This window comes from Hyla sarda, chromosome 4, assembly GCF_029499605.1.
Source record: "Hyla sarda isolate aHylSar1 chromosome 4, aHylSar1.hap1, whole genome shotgun sequence".
Classification (NCBI taxonomy): Eukaryota; Metazoa; Chordata; class Amphibia; order Anura; family Hylidae; genus Hyla; species Hyla sarda.
The window spans coordinates 272,402,958-272,425,341 of NC_079192.1; the positions used below are offsets into that span (position 1 = coordinate 272,402,958).

At 44.7% G+C, this 22,384-nt stretch overlaps 1 protein-coding gene across 14 annotated transcripts in view; it reads right to left on the bottom strand.

The window, feature by feature from the left end:
- IRAK3 (interleukin 1 receptor associated kinase 3) overlaps window positions 1–22,384 on the bottom strand; it is a 71,001-nt gene that overhangs the window by 27,098 nt on the left and 21,519 nt on the right. For 7 of the 14 annotated variants that reach the window (XM_056574237.1, XM_056574238.1, XM_056574235.1 and 4 more), the window contains 2 exons: window positions 17,162–17,530; window positions 3,527–3,703 (listed from right to left, as the gene is read on the bottom strand). In XM_056574237.1, the coding sequence (XP_056430212.1) occupies window positions 3,527–3,703; window positions 17,162–17,471 (487 nt within the window). In that variant the 5' untranslated portion in view covers window positions 17,472–17,530. Of the gene's footprint in view, window positions 1–3,526; window positions 3,704–17,161; window positions 17,531–18,089; window positions 18,234–18,704; window positions 18,878–18,918; window positions 18,990–19,384; window positions 19,688–19,786; window positions 20,060–22,384 lie in introns of those variants that run through there. The other 7 variants (XM_056574244.1, XM_056574245.1, XM_056574241.1 and 4 more) reach the window with 6 other exon arrangements.

The following is a 22,384-nucleotide window of genomic DNA, read 5'->3' on the forward strand; positions in this document are numbered from 1 at the left end:
CATGCTTGGAGTTGAAGTTTTGCAACATTTGGAGGGCTACAGCTTGGACACCACTGCACAGTGGTCACCCAACTGTGACCCTCCAGATGTTGCAAAACTAACTCCCAACATGTCTTTCGGCGGTCTGGGCATGCTGGGAGTTGTAGTTTTGCAACAGCTGGAGGCACCCTTTTTGTGAAACACTGAGTTAAGTAACAAACTCAGTGTTTTGCAACCAGTGTGCCTCCAGCTGTTGCATAACTACAACCCCCAGCATGCACGGACAGCCAGAGGGCATGCTGGGAGTGTTAGTAGTCTGCCTCCAGCTGTTGCATAACTACAAGTCCCTGCATGCCCTCAGTTGTCACTGCATGCTGAGAGTTGTAGTTTTTCAACGGCTGAAGGATCACTGGTTGTGAAGTTTGTTACCTAACTCAGTGTTTCGCAACCAGTGTGTCTCCAGCTGTTTCAAACTACAACTTCCAGCATGCACTGATAGACTGTACATGCAGGGAGTTGTAGTTCTGCAACAGCTGGAGGCACACTGGATGCGAAACACTGAGTTAAGTAACAAACTGTGTTTTGCAACCAGTGTGCCTTCAGCTGTTGCATAACTTCAACCCCCAGCATGCACGGACAGCCAAAGGGCATGCTGGTTGTGGTAGTTTTGCAACAGATGGAGGTTTGACACCCCCCCCCCCCCCCATGTGAATGTACAGGTTACATTCACACGGGCGGGGGTCTACAGCGAACTTCATGATACAAGTTTGAGATGCAGCAAGTTTTCCGCCGCAGCTCAAACTCTCAGCGGGAAGCTCGCTGTAGACCCCGGTCGTGTGAGTTTACCCTAAAAACACTACACTATACTACATTACACAAAGTAAAAAGTAAAACACTACATATACACATACCCCTACACAAGGGGTATTGGGGGGCTTTTTCTCCTTTTACCCCTTATGAAAAGGTGAAGTTGGGGTCTATACCAGCTGTCATTGTAAAAATGTTTTTACATTTTTTACACTAACATGCTGGGGTTGTCCCATACTTTTCATTTTCACAAGAGGTAAAAGGAAAAAAAGACCCCCAAAATTTGTAACGCAATTTCTCCTGAGTATGGAAATACCCCATATGTGGACATAAAATGCACTGCGGGTGCATAACAAGGCTCAGGAGTGAGAGAGTCATGAACATTTGAGGTGATTTGCACAGGGGTGGCTGATCGTTACAGCGGTTCTGACATAAACACACAAAAAAAACACCCACATGTGACCCCATTTTGAAAACTACACCCCTCATGTAATGTAATAAGGGGTACAGTGAGCATTTACACCCCACAGGTGTCTGACAGATTTTTTGAACAGTTGTCTGCAAAAATGAAAAATCTAATTTTTCATTTGCACAGCCCACTGTTCCAAAGATCTGTCAAAGGCCAGTGGGGTGTAAATGCTCACTGCACCCCTTATTACATTCCTTGAAGGGTGTAGTTTCCGAAATAGGGTCACATGTGGGGGTGTCCACTGTTCTGGCACCATGGGGGGCTTTGTAAAGCACATGACCCCCGACCTTCATTCCAAACAAATTCTCTCTCCAAAATCCCAATGGCGCTCCTTCTCTTCTGAGCATGGTAGTTCGCCCACAGAGCACTTTACATCCACATATGGGGTATTTCCATACACAGAAGAAACGGGGTTACAAATTTTGGGGGGCATTGTCTCCTATTACCTCTTGTAAAAATGGTAAGTTTGGGGAAAAAAACTGCATTTCAGTGAAAAAAATTTTTTTTCAATTACACATCCGACTTTAACGAAAAGTCATCAAACACCTGTGGGGTGTTAAGGCTCACTGGACCCCTTGTTACTTTCCTTGAGGGGTGTAGTTTCCAAAATAGAATGCCATGTGAGTTTTTTTTTTTTTTGCTGTTCTGGCACCATAGGGGCTTCCTAAATGTGACATGCCCCTAAAAACCATTTCAGAAAAATTCACTCTCCAAAATCCCATAGTCGCTCCTTCCCTTCTGAGCCCTCTACTGCGCCCGCCGAACACTTGACATACACATATGAGGTATTTCCTTACTCGAGAGAAATTGGGTTACACATATTGGGGGGATTTCTCTACTTTTACCCCTTATAAAGATTCAAAAACTGGGTCTACAAGAACATACAAGTGTAAAAAATGCAGATTTTGAATTTTCTCCTTCACTTTGCTGCTATTCCTGTGAAATACCTAAAGGGTTAACACACTTACTGATTGTCATTTTGAATACGTTGAGGGGTGCAGTTTTTATAATGGGGTAATTTATGGGGTATTTCTAATAAAAAGGCCCTTCAAATCCACATCAAAACTGAACTGGTCCCTGAAAAATTCAGATTTAGAAAATTGTGTGAAAAATTTGAAAATTGCTGCTATACTTTGAAGCCCTCTGATGTCTTCCAATATGATGCAAGCATAAAGTAGACATATTGTATATGTGAATCAAAATATCATTTATTTGGAATGCCTATTTACCTTACAAGCAGAAAGCTTCAAAGTTCGAAAATTGCTAAATTTTCAAATTTTTCATGAAATGTTAAAATTTTTCACCAAGAAAGGATGCAAGTATCGACAAAATTTTACCGCTAAGTTAAAGTAGAATATGTCACGAAAAAAACAATCTCGGAATTAAATTCATGAGTAAAAGCATCCCAGAGTTATTAATGCTTAAAGTGACAGTGGCCAGATGTGCAAAAAACGCTCTGGTGCTTAAGGTGAAAATGGGCTTGGTCCTTAAGAGGTTAATGTAATTGAAAAAATGGCCACTAGGTGGCTCTGTTCTGTTCCCTTCGCAAGTCAAAAGTTTGGCCTCCTTCCGGCCTTGCAGGAGACCAAACTCAGGAAGCGTGTGTGGGGCATGGCGAGGCACAGCTCTCGCAGGCTTCAGTGACGTTGCGCCTGCTGGGGAAGGCCCACTTTCTCCTGCCAGGAGCTCACACAATGTAAGCAGGGGGAAAGGTATGATACAGAGCTTTTTAAAGCTTGGACATTTTGTTTAAGGGCAGGAGGGGTGTTAGGAGTAGTTAGGGAATATAATGTGAGTTAGTTTAGAAAATATAGTTTGATGAAAGGTGCTCTTTAAGAATGAGAATACAAGGGTATTACAACCCAGATAAAAATTTGGAAAGAGACTCAAGATGATATGGGAAAAAAAAAAAAAGGAATTTTCACCTGTCCCAATCCCCTATAGCTGCCATTCCAACATTTCCCAGTACACTAGCTTAGTGGACAGTTCCTGTTAGCATGTCACAGGTACCGGGAAACAGTGGTGAACAGCAAGACCCTGGTCTGTAGAATCAGCAGTTGCAGTGGATGGGGATAGGTGAGAATTTTTTTTTTCAGTCACTTGAGTCACTTTCTGATTTTTTTCTGGGGCTGGAATACTCCTTCAAAGCTCAGGTACATTTATTGTTTATATACTGTACAGCAAATGAAGAACATTGTTGAGAATTATCTACATTTGCCATTCATTCATTTAACGAAAGAAAAAAAAAGGCAATGAAGAAATGTTATATACCTTCAAATAGGGTGATTGCTCTTAGATTTCCCATTTCTTGAAGAACTTCCAACAAGTCACCAACAGTCTTATTTTTGTGTGCCCAGCTCCATAGCAGTTCTTTTGTTCTGCTTCTATCTTGTTCAGCGCACTTTTCAATTTTACGGAAGTCCATCCAATCTGTAGAGATGCGCTTAGCTAGAAAAATATTACAAGTATTTTTAGATTATATTTATAGTACAATATAAGTTAGCGTGAGTAGGGCAGCCTACACAGGGAGATGTAGTGGAACGATAGAGCAAAATTCGCCATCCTACTAAAGCTGACTCAAACACTGTCTCCGGTCGGCTCATTTTTGCCCCATATACGGTTCTCTAGCCGGACCTAAAACCGTGGTAGAATACGGTTTTAGGTCCGGTGGGAAAACCGTATACAGGGTAAAAATCAGCCAACCGGAGACAGCGTTTGACTCCAGTCGGCTCATTGAAATGCATTACATACGGGCCGGATACGGCTGGGATACAGGAGCGCCCGGTTTTCGTATACTTATACAGTCCTGTATTGCTAAAAACGTAGTGTGAACCCAGCCTTACATCAATTCAAGCAAACTCTGTAGAGGGACCATGCACTCCATTGAAAAAATGAATTATCCACAATATAAACTAAATCAATATAACTTCTACTGCCATGCAATAAGAAATAAGTAGGGTCATAAAAACATGGTTTTATCAAATAAAATAAAAATTCATTTTGCAGAAATTTGGATAATGGAGGTAAGGGAGAGAACTATTCAATCACCTGTGACATTTATGTCATTCTGTGCACACATTTCCAAACTTCCCTGGTTCTTACTGCATTTTTGTAAAGATACCATTATTGTGTAACTGTTTTTCAAACGGTGAAGACATACAGTAAGGTTTTTATAGGACAGACAGCTGCATGCTAAAAGTGCTGATCAGGCTGATATTAAAGTGAGCCTCCGCACTATCCAGTTATTGTAGTAAAGAGCCTCACATAGGATCGCTTGATCATCTGTGTGTATCTTCATTTACATTATGGTCAGCAGCACATCTCCGGTGTACAAGGTGAGATGTACTGTTGACAAACAATGATTTACAGGACCACATAGTCACAGCATTTGGCTGACGAACCAGCACTGGATTTTTTGGCTGATAATTTCCCATGTAATAGGGCCTTAAAGGGTAACTATCTCTTAAAGAAAAACTTCTGACAAGTCATAACAGTCTGTCAGAAGTGTTGATCAGTGGAGGTCTGGGTGCTGAGTCCATAGATTTTCTGTGAATTTGTAAATCCCTCATACTGCTCTCTGATCAGAGCCGAGTGATGACACACAGATACGATCAGACGCAGTCCTCAATGGAGCACTGCTGACCACCTATTTTACCAATCGTTGGGGGAGTTATAAGCCAGGGAAGCGGGCGGCATTGTGCTCCACTCCCCGGCTGGCTGAGAAAGATCCATCTATTTATCTGCATATACTTCTTGTCACGATGCCGGCTGGCAGGAGGTGGATCCTCTGTGCCAGAGAGGGATTGGCGTGGACCGTGCTAGTGGACCGGTTCTAAGTCACTACTGGTGTTCACCAGAGTCCGCCGCAAAGCGGGATGGTCTTGCTGCGGCGGTAGTGACCAGGTCGTATCCACTAGCAACGGCTCAACCTCTCTGACTGCTGAAGATAGGCACGGTACAAGGGAGTAGACAGAAGCAAGGTCGGACGTAGCAGAAGGTCGGGGCAGGCAGCAAGGATCGTAGTCAATAAGGTAATAGCAGGAGGTCAAGTACACAGTATGGGCAAACACAGTAACGCTTTCACTAGGCTCTAAGGCAACAAGATCCGGCAGGGGAGTGCAGGGGTAGAGATCAAATATAGTCTGGGAGCAGGTGGAAGCCAATTAAGCTAATTGGGCCAGGCACCAATCATTGGTGCACTGGCCCTTTAAGTCTCAGGGAGCTGGCGCGCGCGCGCCCTAGAGAGCGGAGCCGCGCGCGCCAGCACATGACAGCAGGGGACGGGAACGGGTAAGTGACCTGGGATGCGATTCGCGAGCGGGCGCGTCCCGCTGTGCGAATCGCATCCCCGAAGGCCATGACAGTGCAGCGCTCCCGGTCAGCGGGACCGACCGGGGCGCTGCGGAGAGAGAGACGCCGTAAGCGCTCCGGGGAGGAGCGGGGACCCGGAGCGCTAGGCGTAACAGTACCCTCCCCCTTAGGTCTCCCCTTCTCTTTGTCCGGTAACTGCCTCCCCTGGGATGAGGACACCGGGAAAGAATGGAGGGATTCCTCAACGGCAGGCAGTACAGCAGAAGTGGGAATGGGGAGGGAGGGCAGAGGGCGAGGCCTGGCACGGGGCAGTGTGACACCAGGACGGGGGCCATGAGGAGGCACCGAGGCTTGCCTGACTGGACTGGGAGGGGGGGAGAGGCACTTCTTATGGCAGGCAGAGTCCATAAAGACCTTAGGGAGACTGGATACAGGGGGAACCACAGGGTCACGGCAGGGAGTACTGGGAACCGGTTTAAGGCAGTCCTTGAAACAAGAGGTACCCCAGCTCTTGATCTCCCCTGTGGACCAATCCAGGGTTGGGGAATGGTGTTGAAGCCAGGGTAGTCCAAGGAGAATTTCGGAAGTGCAATTGGAGAGGACCAAAAACTCAATTTTTTCGTGATGAGGTCCGATGCACATTAGGAGGGGCTCCGTGCGGTAACGCACGGTGCAATCCAACCTGACTCCGTTGACCGCGGAAATGTAGAGTGGCTTGACGAGACGGGTCACCGGGATGCGGAATTTATTCACCAAGGACTCCCGAATAAAATTCCCAGAGGCACCAGAGTCCAGGCAGGCCACGGCTGAGAGGGAGGAGTTGGCTGAAGGAGAAATCCGCACGGGCAGCGTGAGACGTGGAGAAGCCGACTTTGAATCAAGAGACGCCACACTCACGAGAGCTGGGTGCGAGCGTGCGTTTCCCAGACGTGGAGGACGGATAGGACAATCCACCAGGAAATGTTCGGTACTGGCACAGTACAGACAAAGATTTTCTTCCCTACGGCGATTCCTCTCCTCCTGGGTCAGGCGAGACCGATCCACTTGCATGGCCTCCTCGGCGGGAGGCCTAGGCGTAGACTGCAACGGAGACTGTGGGAGAGGTGCCCAGAGATCTAAGTCTTTTTCCTGGCGGAGCTCTTGATGTCTCTCAGAAAAACGCATGTCAATGCGAGTGGCTAGATGAATGAGTTCATGCAGGTTAGCAGGAATTTCTCGTGCGGCCAGAACATCTTTAATGTTGCTGGATAGGCCTTTTTTAAAGGTCGCGCAGAGGGCCTCATTATTCCAGGATAGTTCAGAAGCAAGAGTACGGAATTGTATGGCGTACTCGCCAACGGAAGAATTACCCTGGACCAGGTTCAGCAGGGCAGTCTCAGCAGAAGAGGCTCGGGCAGGTTCCTCAAAGACACTTCGAATTTCCGAGAAGAAGGAGTGTACAGAGGCAGTGACGGGGTCATCGCGGTCCCAGAGTGGTGTGGCCCATGACAGGGCTTTTCCAGACAGAAGGCTGACTACGAAAGCCACCTTAGACCTTTCAGTAGGAAACTGGTCCGACATCATCTCCAAGTGCAGGGAACATTGCGAAAGAAAGCCACGGCAAAACTTAGAGTCCCCATCAAATTTGTCCGGCAGAGACAAGCGGAGGCTAGGAGTGGCCACTCGCTGCGGAAGGGGTGCAGGAGCTGGCGGAGGAGATGGTTGCTGCTGTAGCAGAGGCAGAAGTTGCGACTGAAGTTGCTGCACCATGGTGGACACTTCCGACAGCTGGTGGGTTAGATGGGCGATCTGTCGGGATTGCTGGGCGACCACCGTGGTGAGATCAGAGATAGAAGGCAGGGGAACCTCAGTGGGATCCATGGCCGGATCTACTGTCACGATGCCGGCTGGCAGGAGGTGGATCCTCTGTGCCAGAGAGGGATTGGCATGGACCGTGCTAGTGGACCGGTTCTAAGTCACTACTGGTGTTCACCAGAGCCCGCCGCAAAGCGGGATGGTCTTGCTGCGGCGGTAGTGACCAGGTCGTATCCACTAGCAACGGCTCAACCTCTCTGACTGCTGAAGATAGGCACGGTACAAGGGAGTAGACAGAAGCAAGGTCGGACGTAGCAGAAGGTCGGGGCAGGCAGCAAGGATCGTAGTCAATAAGGTAATAGCAGGAGGTCAAGTACACAGTATGGGCAAACACAGTAACGCTTTCACTAGGCTCTAAGGCAACAAGATCCGGCAGGGGAGTGCAGGGGTAGAGATCAGATATAGTCTGGGAGCAGGTGGAAGCCAATTAAGCTAATTGGGCCAGGCACCAATCATTGGTGCACTGGCCCTTTAAGTCTCAGGGAGCTGGCGCGCGCGCGCCCTAGAGAGCGGAGCCGCGCGCCAGCACATGACAGCAGGGGACGGGAACGGGTAAGTGACCTGGGATGCGATTCGCGAGCGGGCGCGTCCCGCTGTGCGAATCGCATCCCCGACGGCCATGACAGTGCAGCGCTCCCGGTCAGCGGGACCGACCGGGGCGCTGCGGAGAAAGAGACGCTGTAAGCGCTCCGGGGAGGAGCGGGGACCCGGAGCGCTAGGCGTAACACTTCTGTATAGAGAAATGTACATATCTCTTGGCTGGGGAGTGGAGTGCAATTATGCATGCTTGCCCGGCTTAAAACTCACAATTGCATCGGATCTCAGGAGTAAGACCCAGTACGATCAACAACTTTTGACATGTCTGATTAACATGTCAAAAGTTGTTTTTCATGACAGTAATGCTTGGTTCACACATTATGAATTAAAACAAAAATATGACAGTAAAACAGTTTAAAAAAATGCCTTACTGTCAGACATATCCAATCTTTTATAAAGAGATAAATTTCCTTTAGTTTTATGTGTTCCTGTATATTTTAGCATTATCAAACTTCTAATTATACATCCTATAGAATCAATCCAAAAATGTATTTATTTTGGCTTATATAGTGCAACATAGGTTATTCTCAGAGAATAATGCATAGGATCTTGTGTATGCCTTAAAGGGGTACTCAGCTCCTAGACATCTTATCCCCTATCCAAAGGATAGAGGATAAGATGATTGATCGTGGGGGTCCCGCAGCTGGGGAACCCACTGATCTCTCCTGCAGCCCCTGAGTCATCAACTGTACAGAGCTGAGTTAGCTCCGTGGCTGATGACTCACCATACAGGGGCTGGCGGTTTGTGATGTCATGGCCCGCCCCCTCGTGACGTCACACTGTGTCCCCTAATACAAGTCTATGCAAGGAGGCGTGAAGGCGGCCACGTCCCCTCCCATAGACTTACATTAAAGGGATCGGGGCGTGACGTCACAAACCGCCTGCCCATGTATGGTGAGTCATCAGCCACGGAGCAAACTTAGCTATGTACAGCTGATGACTCGGGGGTCTGCAGGAGAGATCGCGGGGGTCTCCAGCAGCGGGACTCCCGCGATCAGACATCTTATCCTCTATACTTGGATAGGGGATAAGATATCTAGGGGCGGAGTACTCCTTTAACCCCTTAAGGATGCAGGGTGTACCCATACGCCCCGTTCCTGAATCCTTAAGTACTCAGGGCGTACAGGTCTGCGTTTCTCCGGTAGTTTTTTTACACTAACATGCTGGTGTTGTCCCATACTTTTCACTTTCATAAGAGGTAAAAGGAAAAAAAGAACCCCAAAATTTGTAATGCAATTTCTCCTAGGGAAATACCCCATATGTGGACGTAAAATGGTCTGCGGGCGCACAATATGGCTCAGGAGTGAGAGCGGACTATGTACATTTGAGGCCTAAATTGGTGATTTGCCTAGGGGTGGCTGATTTTACAGCGGTTCTGACATAAACGCAAAAAAATAAATACCTACATGTAACCCCATTTTGGAAACTACACACCTCATGGAATGTAACAAGGGGTATAGTGAGCCTTAACACCCTACAGGTGTGTGAAGAAGTTACGTTAAAGTTGGATGGGAAAATGAAAAAAAAAAATCACTAAAATGCTGCTGTTACCCTAAATTTTTCATTTTCACAAGGGAAAATAGGAAAAGAAGCCCCATAAAATGAAGGCCACGTGTTGAAGGCCACGTGTGTTAACAAAGCCCCCATGGTAACAGAACAATGGACTCCCCCCACATGTGACCCCATTTTGGAAACTACACCCCTCATGGAATGGAATAAGAGGTACAGCAAACATTTACACCCCACAGGTGTCTGACTGATTTTAGATTTTTGAAACAGTAGTCCGTGAAAATGAAAAATGTAATTTTTCATTTGCACAGCCTACTGTTCCAAAGATCTTTCAAACGCCAGTGGGGTGTAAATGCTCACTGCACCCCTTATTAACCCCTTAAGGACCGGGGGGGTTCCGTTTTTGCATTTTCTTTTTTTGCTCCTTGCCTTTAAAAAATCATAACTCTTTTCATTTTGCACCTAAAAATCCATATGATGGCTTATTTTTTGCGCCACCAATTCTACTTTGTAATGACGTCAGTAATTTTGCCCAAAAATCTACGGTGAAACGGAAAAAAAAATCATTGTGCGACAAAATTGAAAAAAAACGCAGTTTTGTAACTTTTGGGGGCTTCCGTTTCTACGTAGTACATTTTTCGGTAAAAATGAGACATTATCTTTATTCTGTAGGTCCATACGATTAAAATGATACCCTACTTATATAGGTTTGATTTTGTCGGACTTCTGGAAGAAATCAAAACTACATGCAGGAAAATTAATACGTTTAACATTGTCTTCTGACCCCTATAACTTTTTTCCGTGTATGGGGCGGTATGTGGGCTCATTTTTTGCGCCGTGATCTGAAGTTTTTAACGGTACCATTTTTGCATTGATAGGACTTATTGATCGCTTTTTATTCATTTTTAAATGATATAAAAAGTGACCAAAAATGCACTATTTTGGACTTTGGAATTTTTTTGCGCGCACGCCATTGACCGAGCGGTTTAATTAATAATATATTTTTATAATTCGGACATTTCCGCACGCGGTGATACCATATATGTTTATTTTTATTTACACTGTGTTTTTTTTTTATTGGAAAAGGGGAGTGATTCAAACTTTTAATAGGGGAGGAGTTAAATGATCTTTATTCACTTTTTTTATGCAGTGTTATAGGTCCCATAGGGACCTATAACACTGCACACACTGATCTTCTATGCTGATCACTGGTTTCTCATAAGAAACCAGTGATCAACGATTCTGCCGCATGACTGCTCAGGCCTGGATCTCAGGCACTGAGCAGTCATTCGGCGATCGGACAGCGAGGAGGCAGGTAGTTCGGGATGCTGCGATTAGCCGCGGCTATCCCGAACAGCCCGACTGAGCTAGCCGGCCACTTTCCGTTTCACTTTTAGCCGCGCGACTCAGCTCTGAGCGCGCGGCTAAAGGGTTAATAGCGCGCGGCGCCGAGATCGGCGCTGCGCGCTATTAGAGGCGGGCCCCGGCTTCACTATGACGCCGGGCCTGCCGTGATATGACGCGGGATTATTGTATAACCCCGCGTTATATCAGGAGAGCAGGACCAAGGGCGTACCTGTACGCCCTTGGTCCTTAAGGGGTGAAATACGTTAGGGGTGAAGTTTCCAAAATGGGGTTCTGGCACCATGGGGGCTTTGCAAACACACATGGCCCCCGACTTCCATTCCAAACAAATTCTCTCTCCAAAAGCCCAATGGCGCTCCTTCTCTTCTGAGCATTGTAGTTCGCCTGCAAAGCACTTTACATCCACACATGGGATATTTCCAAACTCAGAACAAATATTTTGGTGGCATATTCTCCTATTACCCCTTGTATAAATGTAAAATTTGGGGAAAAAACTGCATTTTTGTGAAAAAATTGATCATTTTAATTTACACATCTGACTTTAACGAAAAGTTGTCAAACACCTGTGGGGTGTTAAGCCTCACTGGACCCCTTGTTACATTCCTTGAGAGGTGTAGTTTCCAAAATGGTATGCTATGTGCTTTTTTTTGTGGTAAGCTTGTGGGGGTATAGGGTATATGGGGTGTAGCTGTGCAGTGATGAAAGGGTGCTGGTTTAACCCTTAACTGTCGTGACGCCAGGGTGAGGGCTCCTCTGTATATGCTTGTCCTATCGCCACCCGTCCCAAGAGCGATAGGGAGGATTAATAAATGATTGTCCACAACCGGAGGTTTCAGAAAACTGTCGGAACTTTTACTGCAGGTTTTATGCAGAATTAAACAGGAACAGTCTTTGTACAGTAAGAGTCTATTAGGATCCTGACAGTTGGTTGGGACCTTGTGAGTCTTAAGCTCAGGAGATTTATATGCGCTGTTCCGCTGGATTTAGGGGATTGAGTTTAGGTCCAGCAGTCACGCAGACTTTAGCGGGGAGTTGTATTGTAACTCACGATTTGGTAAGTTGCGGTATTATCAGGCTTCGGCCTGGTCTTGTCTTTGAAAGTTGCATGGATCTCTACTCTCTGCTAGACCGAAACCCAAGAGAGCCAGGATTGGCTGGCAGCTCCCTTATATGGGCAGGGGCTGGCCTTGAGCTCATTGGTCCATACCATCTGTCAGTCACTTTACAAAAGGAATTATGGTCTAAACATGTGACCACACACGTGACCTAGGAAGGTCCTTTAACATACCCTAAGAGAATTAACATTAGTCACATGACCTAAGGTCCTGCAACACTATATAGACAATTAAATATACAATCAATTATACATACAAACATCACAAAATAAAAGAAGGAAAAGGTGACTAAGGGCTTTCCCACCAGGAGGACCCTACTGGAACAAAGTAACTCTGACTTTGGGGACCAACATACAAGGTACGGTATACTATACGGTACAGGGACACCACATTTTTTTTTGCTGTTCTTGCACCATAGGGGCTTCCTAAATGCGACATGCCCCCCAAAAACCATTTCAGCAAAATTCACTCTCCAAAATCCCATTATTGCTCTTCCCTTCTGAGCCCTCTACTGCGCCCGCAGAACACTTTACATCCACATATGAGGTATTTCCTTACTCGAGAGAAATTGGGTTACAAATTTGGGGGGATTTCTCTCCTTTTACCCCTTGTAAAAAAAATAAAATAAATGGTTCTACAAGAACATGCGAGTGTAAAAAATGAAGATTTAAGCTGGAACTCCACTGAGTTTTTTTTTTGCAAAAACGCCATAAAAAACGCCAATTTTCCCCCACGTCCAGATGTTAGCTGCAAGTCAATAGTAAACTGGCGTTATTCACTTGGCGTTTTTCAGTATGGTTTTTTTTTTAAATCCTTTTGGCGTTTTTCAGCAATTTCGGGCTCAGAGGCTGGATTTTCAAATCGCCCAACAAAACCTAGTTTGGCGTTTTCTGCCCTGAAATCGTGGTGTTTTCCTCCCATAGAAGTCTATGGGAGAGCAAAAACGCCAAGAAAAACGCCATGTTGGTTTTAAAGTTTGCGTTTTTGCAGGCAGTTTTCATTCTTTTTTGGACTTTAGCGATCCAAATAAATTATGGAGATACCTTTTTTATTAAAATTTCGTAGGGTACCATAAAAACAAATTAATAAAAAAAAATACAGTAGTGATGGAAAAAATTGTATCTAATGAAATTTCTCTTTTTTATTATGAAATGTTTATTTATTTTTAAACAGGGATCAATTTATGTGAGCGGGTAAAGCACTAATAATGTAGCCGACAATAATAAAAATGTGTGTGTGTGTGTTTTTCACTTTTTATTTTTTAACATTTTTTAGGTAGTACTACTACTACCAGCATGGAACACACTGTTCCATGATGGGAGTAGTAGTACCTGTACTAATTGACAGATCGCCCGTTGCGATCCTCTTGTATAATGTATAGATGCAGCGGTCGCTCTTCTATGATCCCCTGCACTGCCATATATATACGCATATTCATATTTCCCGCAGAGAGCTGTGATTGGCCAGATGGTTCCAGCCAATCACAGCTCTCTGAGAGAAATTGGAATGTGTATATATATGGCGTGCAGGGGACCGTAGGAGAGCGCCAGCCAAATCCATACATTATACCGGAGGATCACAGCGGGTGTCAGGAGTGATACCCGCAGTGATCTTTCCTTAACTACAAGTACTACTACCCCCAACATGGAGCACACTCTGCTCCATGCTGGGAGCTGTAGTACCTGCATTAATAGACAGATCGCAGCGGGTGTTAGAAGTTACACTCGCTGCGATCTGTCTATTAATGCAGGTACTACAGCTCCCAGCATGGAGCACAGTGTGCTCCATGTTGGGAGTAGGAGTACCTGCATTAATAGACAGATCACAGCGGGTATCACTATTGACACCCGATGTGATCGTACTGTCTATAGCAGAAATGCAGAGCGGCTGTATACATCGCTCACATCCCTGCTCTGCACTATACTCTGGGCCGGCCACTCATTCATCTTTTCCTCAGAGCTGTGATGGGCTGCTACCATCCGGCCAATCACAGCTCTGGGCGGAAAATATGAATGAGTGATGTGAATAGAACATCACTCAGAGTACAGAGCAGAGATGTGAGTGCTGTATAGAGCCGCTCCGCTTCTCTGCTATATAATGGCCGATCGCATTGGATGTCAGACTGACAACCGGGGCGATATGTCTATAGTACAGGTACTACTACCCCCAGCATGGAACAGTGTGTTCCATCCTGGGAGTAGTAGCACTACATAAAAAATGTGAAAAAAAAAAGAGAAAAAAAGTTAAACACACACACACTTTACAAAAAAAAAAAAAAAAATGTTGTTAGAAAAAAATAGACATTTAGTTAAATACATTTTTACATCCCTACTGCATCCTTTTTCTTTTTTGGTACCCAACTATTTTGTAAAAAACAACACAAAAGGGGCCAAAAACTGCAAATTTCACACAAAGGTAAAAAACGCCAAAAGGCAGGGAAAAACTGTGGTGTTAGTTTTTCTGGGGTTTTATGCTAACAGTGATCGTCTCAGTGCTGTCTGTCAGTAATAGCTCCCTTATATATACTATAACAGTGATCTTCTCAGTGCTGCCTTTCAGTAATAGCGCCCTTATATATACTATAACAGTGATCTTCTCAGTGCTGCCTGTCAGTAATAGCGCCCACATATACTATAACAGTGATCTTCCCAGTGCTGCCTGTCAGTAATAGCGCCCACATATACTATAACAGTGATCTTCCCAGTGCTGCCTGTCAGTAATAGCGCTCACATATACTATAACAGTGATCTTCCCAGTGCTGCCTGTCAGTAATAGCGCCCACATATACTATAACAGTGATCTTCTCAGTGCTGTCTGTCAGTAATAGCGCCCTTATATATACTATAACAGTGATCTTCTCAGTGCTGCCTGTCTGTAATAGCGCCCACATATACTATAACAGTGATCTTCCCAGTGCTGCCTGTCAGTAATAACGCTCACATATACTATAACAGTGATCTTCCCAGTGCTGCCTGTCAGTAATAGCGCCCACATATATTATAACAGTGATCTTCTCAGTGCTGCCTGTCAGTAATAGCGCCCACATATACTATAACAGTGATCTTCCCAGTGCTGCCTGTCAGTAATAGCGCCCACATATACTATAACAGTGATCTTCTCAGTGCTGTCTGTCAGTAATAGCGCCCTTATATATATATATATATATATATATATATATATATATATATACTATAACAGTGATCTTCTCAGTGCTGCCTGTCAGTAATAGCGCCCTTATATATACTATAACAGTGATCTTCTCAGTGCTGCCTGTCAGTAATGGCGCCCACATATACTATAACAGTGATCTTCCCAGTGCTGCCTGTCAGTAATAGCGCCCACATATACTATAACAGTGATCTTCCCAGTGCTGCCTGTCAGTAATAGCGCTCACATATACTATAACAGTGATCTTCCCAGTGCTGCCTGTCAGTAATAGCGCCCACATATACTATAACAGTGATCTTCCCAGTGCTGTCTGTCAGTAATAGCGCCCACATATACTATAACAGTGATCTTCTCAGTGCTGTCTGTCAGTAATAGCGCTCACATATACTATAACAGTGATCTTCCCAGTGCTGTCTGTCAGTAATAGCTCCCTTATATATACTATAACAGTGATCTTCTCAGTGCTGCCTTTCAGTAATAGCGCCCTTATATATACTATAACAGTGATCTTCCCAGTGCTGCCTGTCAGTAATAGCGCCCACATATACTATAACAGTGATCTTCCCAGTGCTGCCTGTCAGTAATAGGGCTCACATATACTATAACAGTGATCTTCCCAGTGCTGCCTGTCAGTAATAGCGCCCACATATACTATAACAGTGATCTTCTCAGTGCTGTCTGTCAGTAATAGCGCCCTTATATATACTATAACAGTGATCTTCTCAGTGCTGCCTGTCTATAATAGTGCCCACATATACTATAACAGTGATCTTCCCAGTGCTGCCTGTCAGTAATAACACTCACATATACTATAACAATGATCTTCCCAGTGCTGCCTGTCAGTAATAGCGCCCACATATATTATAACAGTGATCTTCTCAGTGCTGCCTGTCAGTAATAGCGCCCACATATACTATAACAGTGATCTTCCCAGTGCTGCCTGTCAGTAATAGCGCCCACATATACTATAACAGTGATCTTCTCAGTGCTGTCTGTCAGTAATAGCGCCCTTATATATATATATATATATATATATACTATAACAGTGATCTTCTCAGTGCTGCCTGTCAGTAATAGCGCCCTTATATATACTATAACAGTGATCTTCTCAGTGCTGCCTGTCAGTAATGGCGCCCACATATACTATAACAGTGATCTTCCCAGTGCTGCCTGTCAGTAATAGCGCCCACATATACTATAACAGTGATCTTCCCAGTGCTGCCTGTCAGTAATAGCGCTCACATATACTATAACAGTGATCTTCCCAGTGCTGCCTGTCAGTAATAGCGCCCACATATACTATAACAGTGATCTTCCCAGTGCTGTCTGTCAGTAATAGCGCCCACATATACTATAACAGTGATCTTCTCAGTGCTGTCTGTCAGTAATAGCGCCCTTATATATACTATAACAGTGATCTTCTCAGTGCTGCATGTCAGTAATAGCACCCACATATACTAAAACAGTGATCCTCTCAGTGCTGCCTGTCAGTAATAACGCTCATTTAAAACTTTATGCCGTAATGCCGTAATTAACATTTCAATGAGCCGACCGGAGTGAAACGTTCGGTCCGGTCGGCTCATTTTTGCGCCGTATGCGCTTTTACAACCGGACCTAAAACTGTGGTCAACCACGGTTTTAGGTCCGGTTGTAAAAGCGCATACGGCGCAAAAATGAGCCGACCGGACCGAACGTTTCACTCCGGCCGGCTCATTGAAATGAATGACATACGGGAGCGCATACGGTCACATACGGGAGCGCGAGCTTTTAGCTCCCCCCTGCCGTATGCGCTCCCGTATGGGAGAAAACGTAGTGTGAACCCAGCCTTACACATACAAATTGTAGATCAAAGAACAACCTAACAACTGATATGAGATTTTTTTGTTTGAGGGCATTAGAAAACATCATTAATAAATCTTCCTATGTAATTTTTATAACATGTAGCATCTCCATAAAATATAGATATTCATTTAGTATTCAGACTTACCTAAACCTTTCCATCCTAAATCTCCATCGCTACAGTCCAGGAGTTCACATAACCGTTCCATAATTATAGGTGAAATGTCAAACAGAGAAGCCTTTACACTGAGCAAATGCGCTGCCATAGCTAAAGTATCCTGATCGACTAGTCGTAAACTGGCATGACTTGTGTTATGTTTGTGCTGTAATAGTAGTAGAAATCCTTGGAGGGCTGGAATTTCCCAGTCCACACCCCATATCAGAATAGTTAGTGAAGAAAGGAAATCCTGCAGTTGCACAAGTTCTGAACGTTGCGCTCCACTAAGAGCTGTCATCATGTGTGAAAGGATTTTACCTCATGGGTTTTCTTACTGTTGCTACAAGGCAGTTATGTATACTATAATAAACAGAAAGAAGAAGAAAAATGGATGGTATAAAAAGAAAACACATCAGCTGCCTACCTTCGATTCCTATGTGAATTAGGTTTTAGTTTTACTTTTTAAATATACATTTGAATTTTTGAAAATGTTCTGTGATTAAATTCTATTGTGTATGGAGTCTTATCTATGTGTCTCTGGGGTGAAATGTAATGGCTTTTTGTGAATATACTAGATGTCTTTGGACAAAGGATAAATATCATTGAACAGTCTAAACCAACATAGAGGGAATATATTGAACTGCATACAGTGATCCCTCAACTTACAGTGGCCTCAACATACAATAGTTTCAACAGACAATGGTCTTTTCTGGACCATCGTAAGTTGAAACCAGACTCAACATACAATGCTACAGACAGTCCAGATCTGTGAAATGTGTCAATGGCCGGAAGATCTGACCAATCAGAATGGGCATTCACTGGTAAAACCCCTGTATTACTGAAGTGTATGCATTGACTGGTGTCTGGTAGCGCCCCCTATAGTACAGGGAGGTATTACATGTTCTGTACTACTCTTTACCTGTATTACTGGTGTATGCAATGACTGGTGTCTGGTAGCGCCCCCTACAGTACAGGGAGGTATTACATGTTCTGTACTACTCTTTACCTGTATTACTGGTGTATGCAATGACTGGTGACTGGTAGCGCCCCCTACAGTACAGGGAGGTATTACATGTTCTGTACTATTCTTTACCTGTATTACTGGTGTATGCAATGACTGGTGTCTGGTAGCGCCCCCTACAGTACAGGGAGGTATTACATGTTCTGTACTCTTTACCTGTGCCAGGGTTAGCTGCCCCTTTGGACACCAGGTGAGGGCGAGCCCATGTTACTTTTTTAGGACATTGCATGTACTGTACAGGACCCTGAAGAAGCTCCTGTCCTCTACATAGACCAGTGTTTCCCAAGCAGGGTGCCCCCAGCTGTTGCAAAACTACAACTCCCAGCATGCCCGGACAGCCTTTGGCTGTCCGGGCATGCTGAGAGTTGTAGTTTTGCAACAGCTGGAGGCTCCCTGCTTGCAAAACACTGACATAGACAGTGATTTACAGCTCCCAGCAGATCTTTCTTACTTTTATATGTAAGGTTTGCTTTATCTATATTAGTTATCTACTTATTTTTCTTTCATTCTCACTTTTTCCTATTTTTGGATGACATTTTGGGCCTTTAGAACCAATTAGCAGGTTTCCCTAGAGTTATGGTCTCAACATACAATGGTTTCAACATATAATGGTCGTCCCAGAACCAATTAATATTGTAACTTGAGGGACCACTGTAGTTCCCTTTCTCTGTGCCCACACCTGCATGTATGTGTGTGTGTATATATATATATATATATATATACATACATTGGGGGAGATTTATCAAATCCTGTCCAGAGGAAAAGTTGCCAAGTTGCCCATAGCAACCAATCAGCTCGCTTCTTTCATTTTTAACAAGGCCTCTGCAAAAATGAAAGAAGTGATCTGATTGGTTGCTATGGGCAACTGGATAACTTTTCCTTTGCACAGGTTTTGATAAATCTCCCCCATTCTGTTTACAAAGCAGGAGAGCATGTAACAATGTACTAAAATATTAATGATATCATAGCATGCCAACTTGTAAAGTAAAAATCATGTAGTGTAGAGAGGATGGACCACACTCTGTGGTGATCGAACTGAAAGTGTACGTGGAGAAGAGCTAGTCCCAAAATCTAATATGTAGCAAATCGCAGCACAGTTCAGTCTTGGTAGTTTGCACATCAGGTGATTTATTAGAAATTCATAGGACATTTAATACAATTTTGGCTCTCTCAAGCCTTGTTAACCATATCACCTTAAGGGTTCGTTTCCACGTAGTGCTTATGCAGTGTATTTTACGCTGCACATAATCTGTTGCGCGGTGGGAAATATGCTGCATATTTTCTGATAAGCATACAAACTGGGCTTCCCGGCTGCAGCCCTGCATGTTCAGTGAGGTTTGGAGGCAGGTCCGCATGCCGGCATGACTGTGACGCGCCCTTTGTTTATGCTGATCTGAGAATATGCAGCGTATTTCCCACTGCGCAGTGTGAAATATTGTAGTGGCCCAGTACGGGAGGTGTTACCCCGTGCTCCTGCTGTCCTGTCAGACAACCTCCTTCAGTGTCCCCAAGGCCCCATGCACTTGTTTCCCCATTGTAAATATGTTTTACCAGGTAAAGTGTTATAAAATTTAATGTTGCTTTAAAAGTTATACCATGTGATATGTCATGGGATTGTTACCCAGGAGGTACCAGTGACCAGGTGATCCCAAGAATGACCTATGGGCTGCCTGCTAGTCTCCCCCATATAAGCCCTGGGCGGAGCTATCTTCGCTTTCTTTGAGCTCTGCTCTTCTTCTAAGCTGAGGTCCCGTGCAGTCGTGCCTAGTGTGAGTGTCCAGAGTGTTGGAGGCCCCAAAGTCAAGTCCTGCAGCCACCATCAAGTCAAGTAAGCTAAAGTCACTGCTATATGAGTCAAGTCAAGTCAGTTCCTGTCATCTGTCAAGTCAGCATGGTCTGCATTCAATTGTCCAGTCATACTACAAGTCCCAGCAAGCCCTTAAGGTCTCTGCGTCACTGGTCACCTCCTTGGGCCCTGGCTGAACTGTATTGACTTTACCATCTGTCTAACCTCAGTAAAGCTACCGTTGTCCGTAACTTGGTGTCGGAGTCTTTATTGCCCCCGTGCCTAGTCCAGAATCCAGCAGTATCCCTTCGGGTGGTTATAGGCTAAACCATGCCCTGGTGTCACGAACGCAAGGGGTTAAAGGGGTATTCCAGGCCAAAACTTTTTTTTATATATCAACTGGTTCCCGAAAGTTAAACAGATTTGTAAATTACTTCAATAAAAAAATCTTAATCCTTCCAATAGCTATTAGCTTCTGAAGTTGAGTTGTTGATTTCTGTCTAACTGCTCTCTGATGACTCACATCCCGGGAGCTGTGCAGTTCCTATGGGGATATTCTCCCATCATGTACAGCTCCCGGGATGTGACATCATCATTGAGCAGTTAGACAGAAAACTTCAGAAGCTAATAACTATTGGAAGGATTAAGATTTTTTAATAGAAGTAATTTGCAAATCTGTTTAACTTTCCAGAGCCAGTTGATATATATAAAAAAAAGGTTTTGCCTGGATTACCCCTTTAACCTCTTAACCCCTTAAGGACGCAGGACGTAAATGTACGTCCTGGTGAGGTGGTACTTAACGCACCAGGACGTACATTTACGTCCTAAGCATAACCGCGTGCATCGGAGCGATGCCCGTGTCATGCGCGGCTGATCCCGGCTGCTGATCGCAGCCAGGGACCCGCCGGCAATGGCCGACGCCCGCGATCTCGCGGGCGTCCGCCATTAACCCCTCAGGTGCCGGGATCAATACAGATCCCGGCATCTGCGGGAGTTCGCGATTAAAATGAACGATCGGATCGCCCGCAGCGCTGCTGCGGGGATCCGATCATTCATAACGCCGCACGGAGGTCCCCTCACCTTCCTCCGTGCGGCTCCCGGCGTCTCCTGCTCTGGTCTGTGATCGAGCAGACCAGAGCAGGAGATGACCGATAATACTGATCTGTTCTATGTCCTATACATAGAACAGATCAGTATTAGCAATCATGGTATTGCTATGAATAGTCCCCTATGGGGACTATTCAAGTGTAAAAAAAAATGTAAAAAAATGTAAAAGTAAAAGTAAAAAAAAAGTGAAAAATCCCCTCCCCCAATAAAAAAGTAAAACGTCCGTTTTTTCCTATTTTACCCCCAAAAAGCGTAAAAAACATTTTTTATAGACATATTTGGTATCGCCGCGTGCGTAAATGTCCGAACTATTAAAATAAAATGTTAATGATCCCGTACGGTGAACGGCGTGAACGAAAAAAATTAAAAAAGTCCAAAATTCCTACTTTTTTAATACATTTTATTAAAAAAAAAATTATAAAAAATGTATTAAAAGTTTTTTATATACAAATGTGGTATCAAAAAAAAGTACAGATCATGGCGCAAAAAATGAGCCCCCATACTGCCACTTATACGGAAAAATAAAAAATTTATAGGTCATCAAAATAAAGGGATTATAAACGTACTAATTTGGTTAAAAAGTTTGTGATTTTTTTTAAGCGCAACAATAATATAAAAGTATATAATAATGGGTATCATTTTAATCGTATTGACCCTCAGAATAAAGAACACATGTTATTTTTACCAGAAATTGTACGGCGTGAAAACAAAACCTTCCAAAATTAGCAAAATTGCGTTTTTCGTTTTAATTTCCCCACAAAAATAGTGTTTTTTGGTTGCGCCATACATTTTATGATATAATGAGTGATGTCATTACAAAGGACAACTGGTCGCGCAAAAAACAAGCCCTCATACTAGTCTGTGGATGAAAATATAAAAGAGTTATGATTTTTAGAAGGCGAGGAGGAAAAAATGAAAACGTAAAAATTAAATTGTCTGAGTCCTTAAGGCCAAAATGGGCTGAGTCCTTAAGGGGTTAAGGACCCAGGACGTACGGGGACGTCCCCGCACCCTGGGCTTTAAGGACCCCGGACGTCCCCGTACGTCCTGGCGTTTTCCGGTCCCTGCCGCGCGCTGGGCAGAGATCGGAAGCGGATGCCTGCTGAAATGCTTCAGCAGGCATCCAGGGCAAACGCCGAGGGGGGGCCATGTAGGCCCCCCATGTCGGCAATCGCCGCAAATCGCGGGGGAAATCGCCCTTGCGATCTGCGGCGATACCGGGCTGATCGGGTCTCTGGGACCCGACCGCCCGGTAATTTTGCATGATCCCGGCTGTCACAGACAGCAAGGACCATGCTAA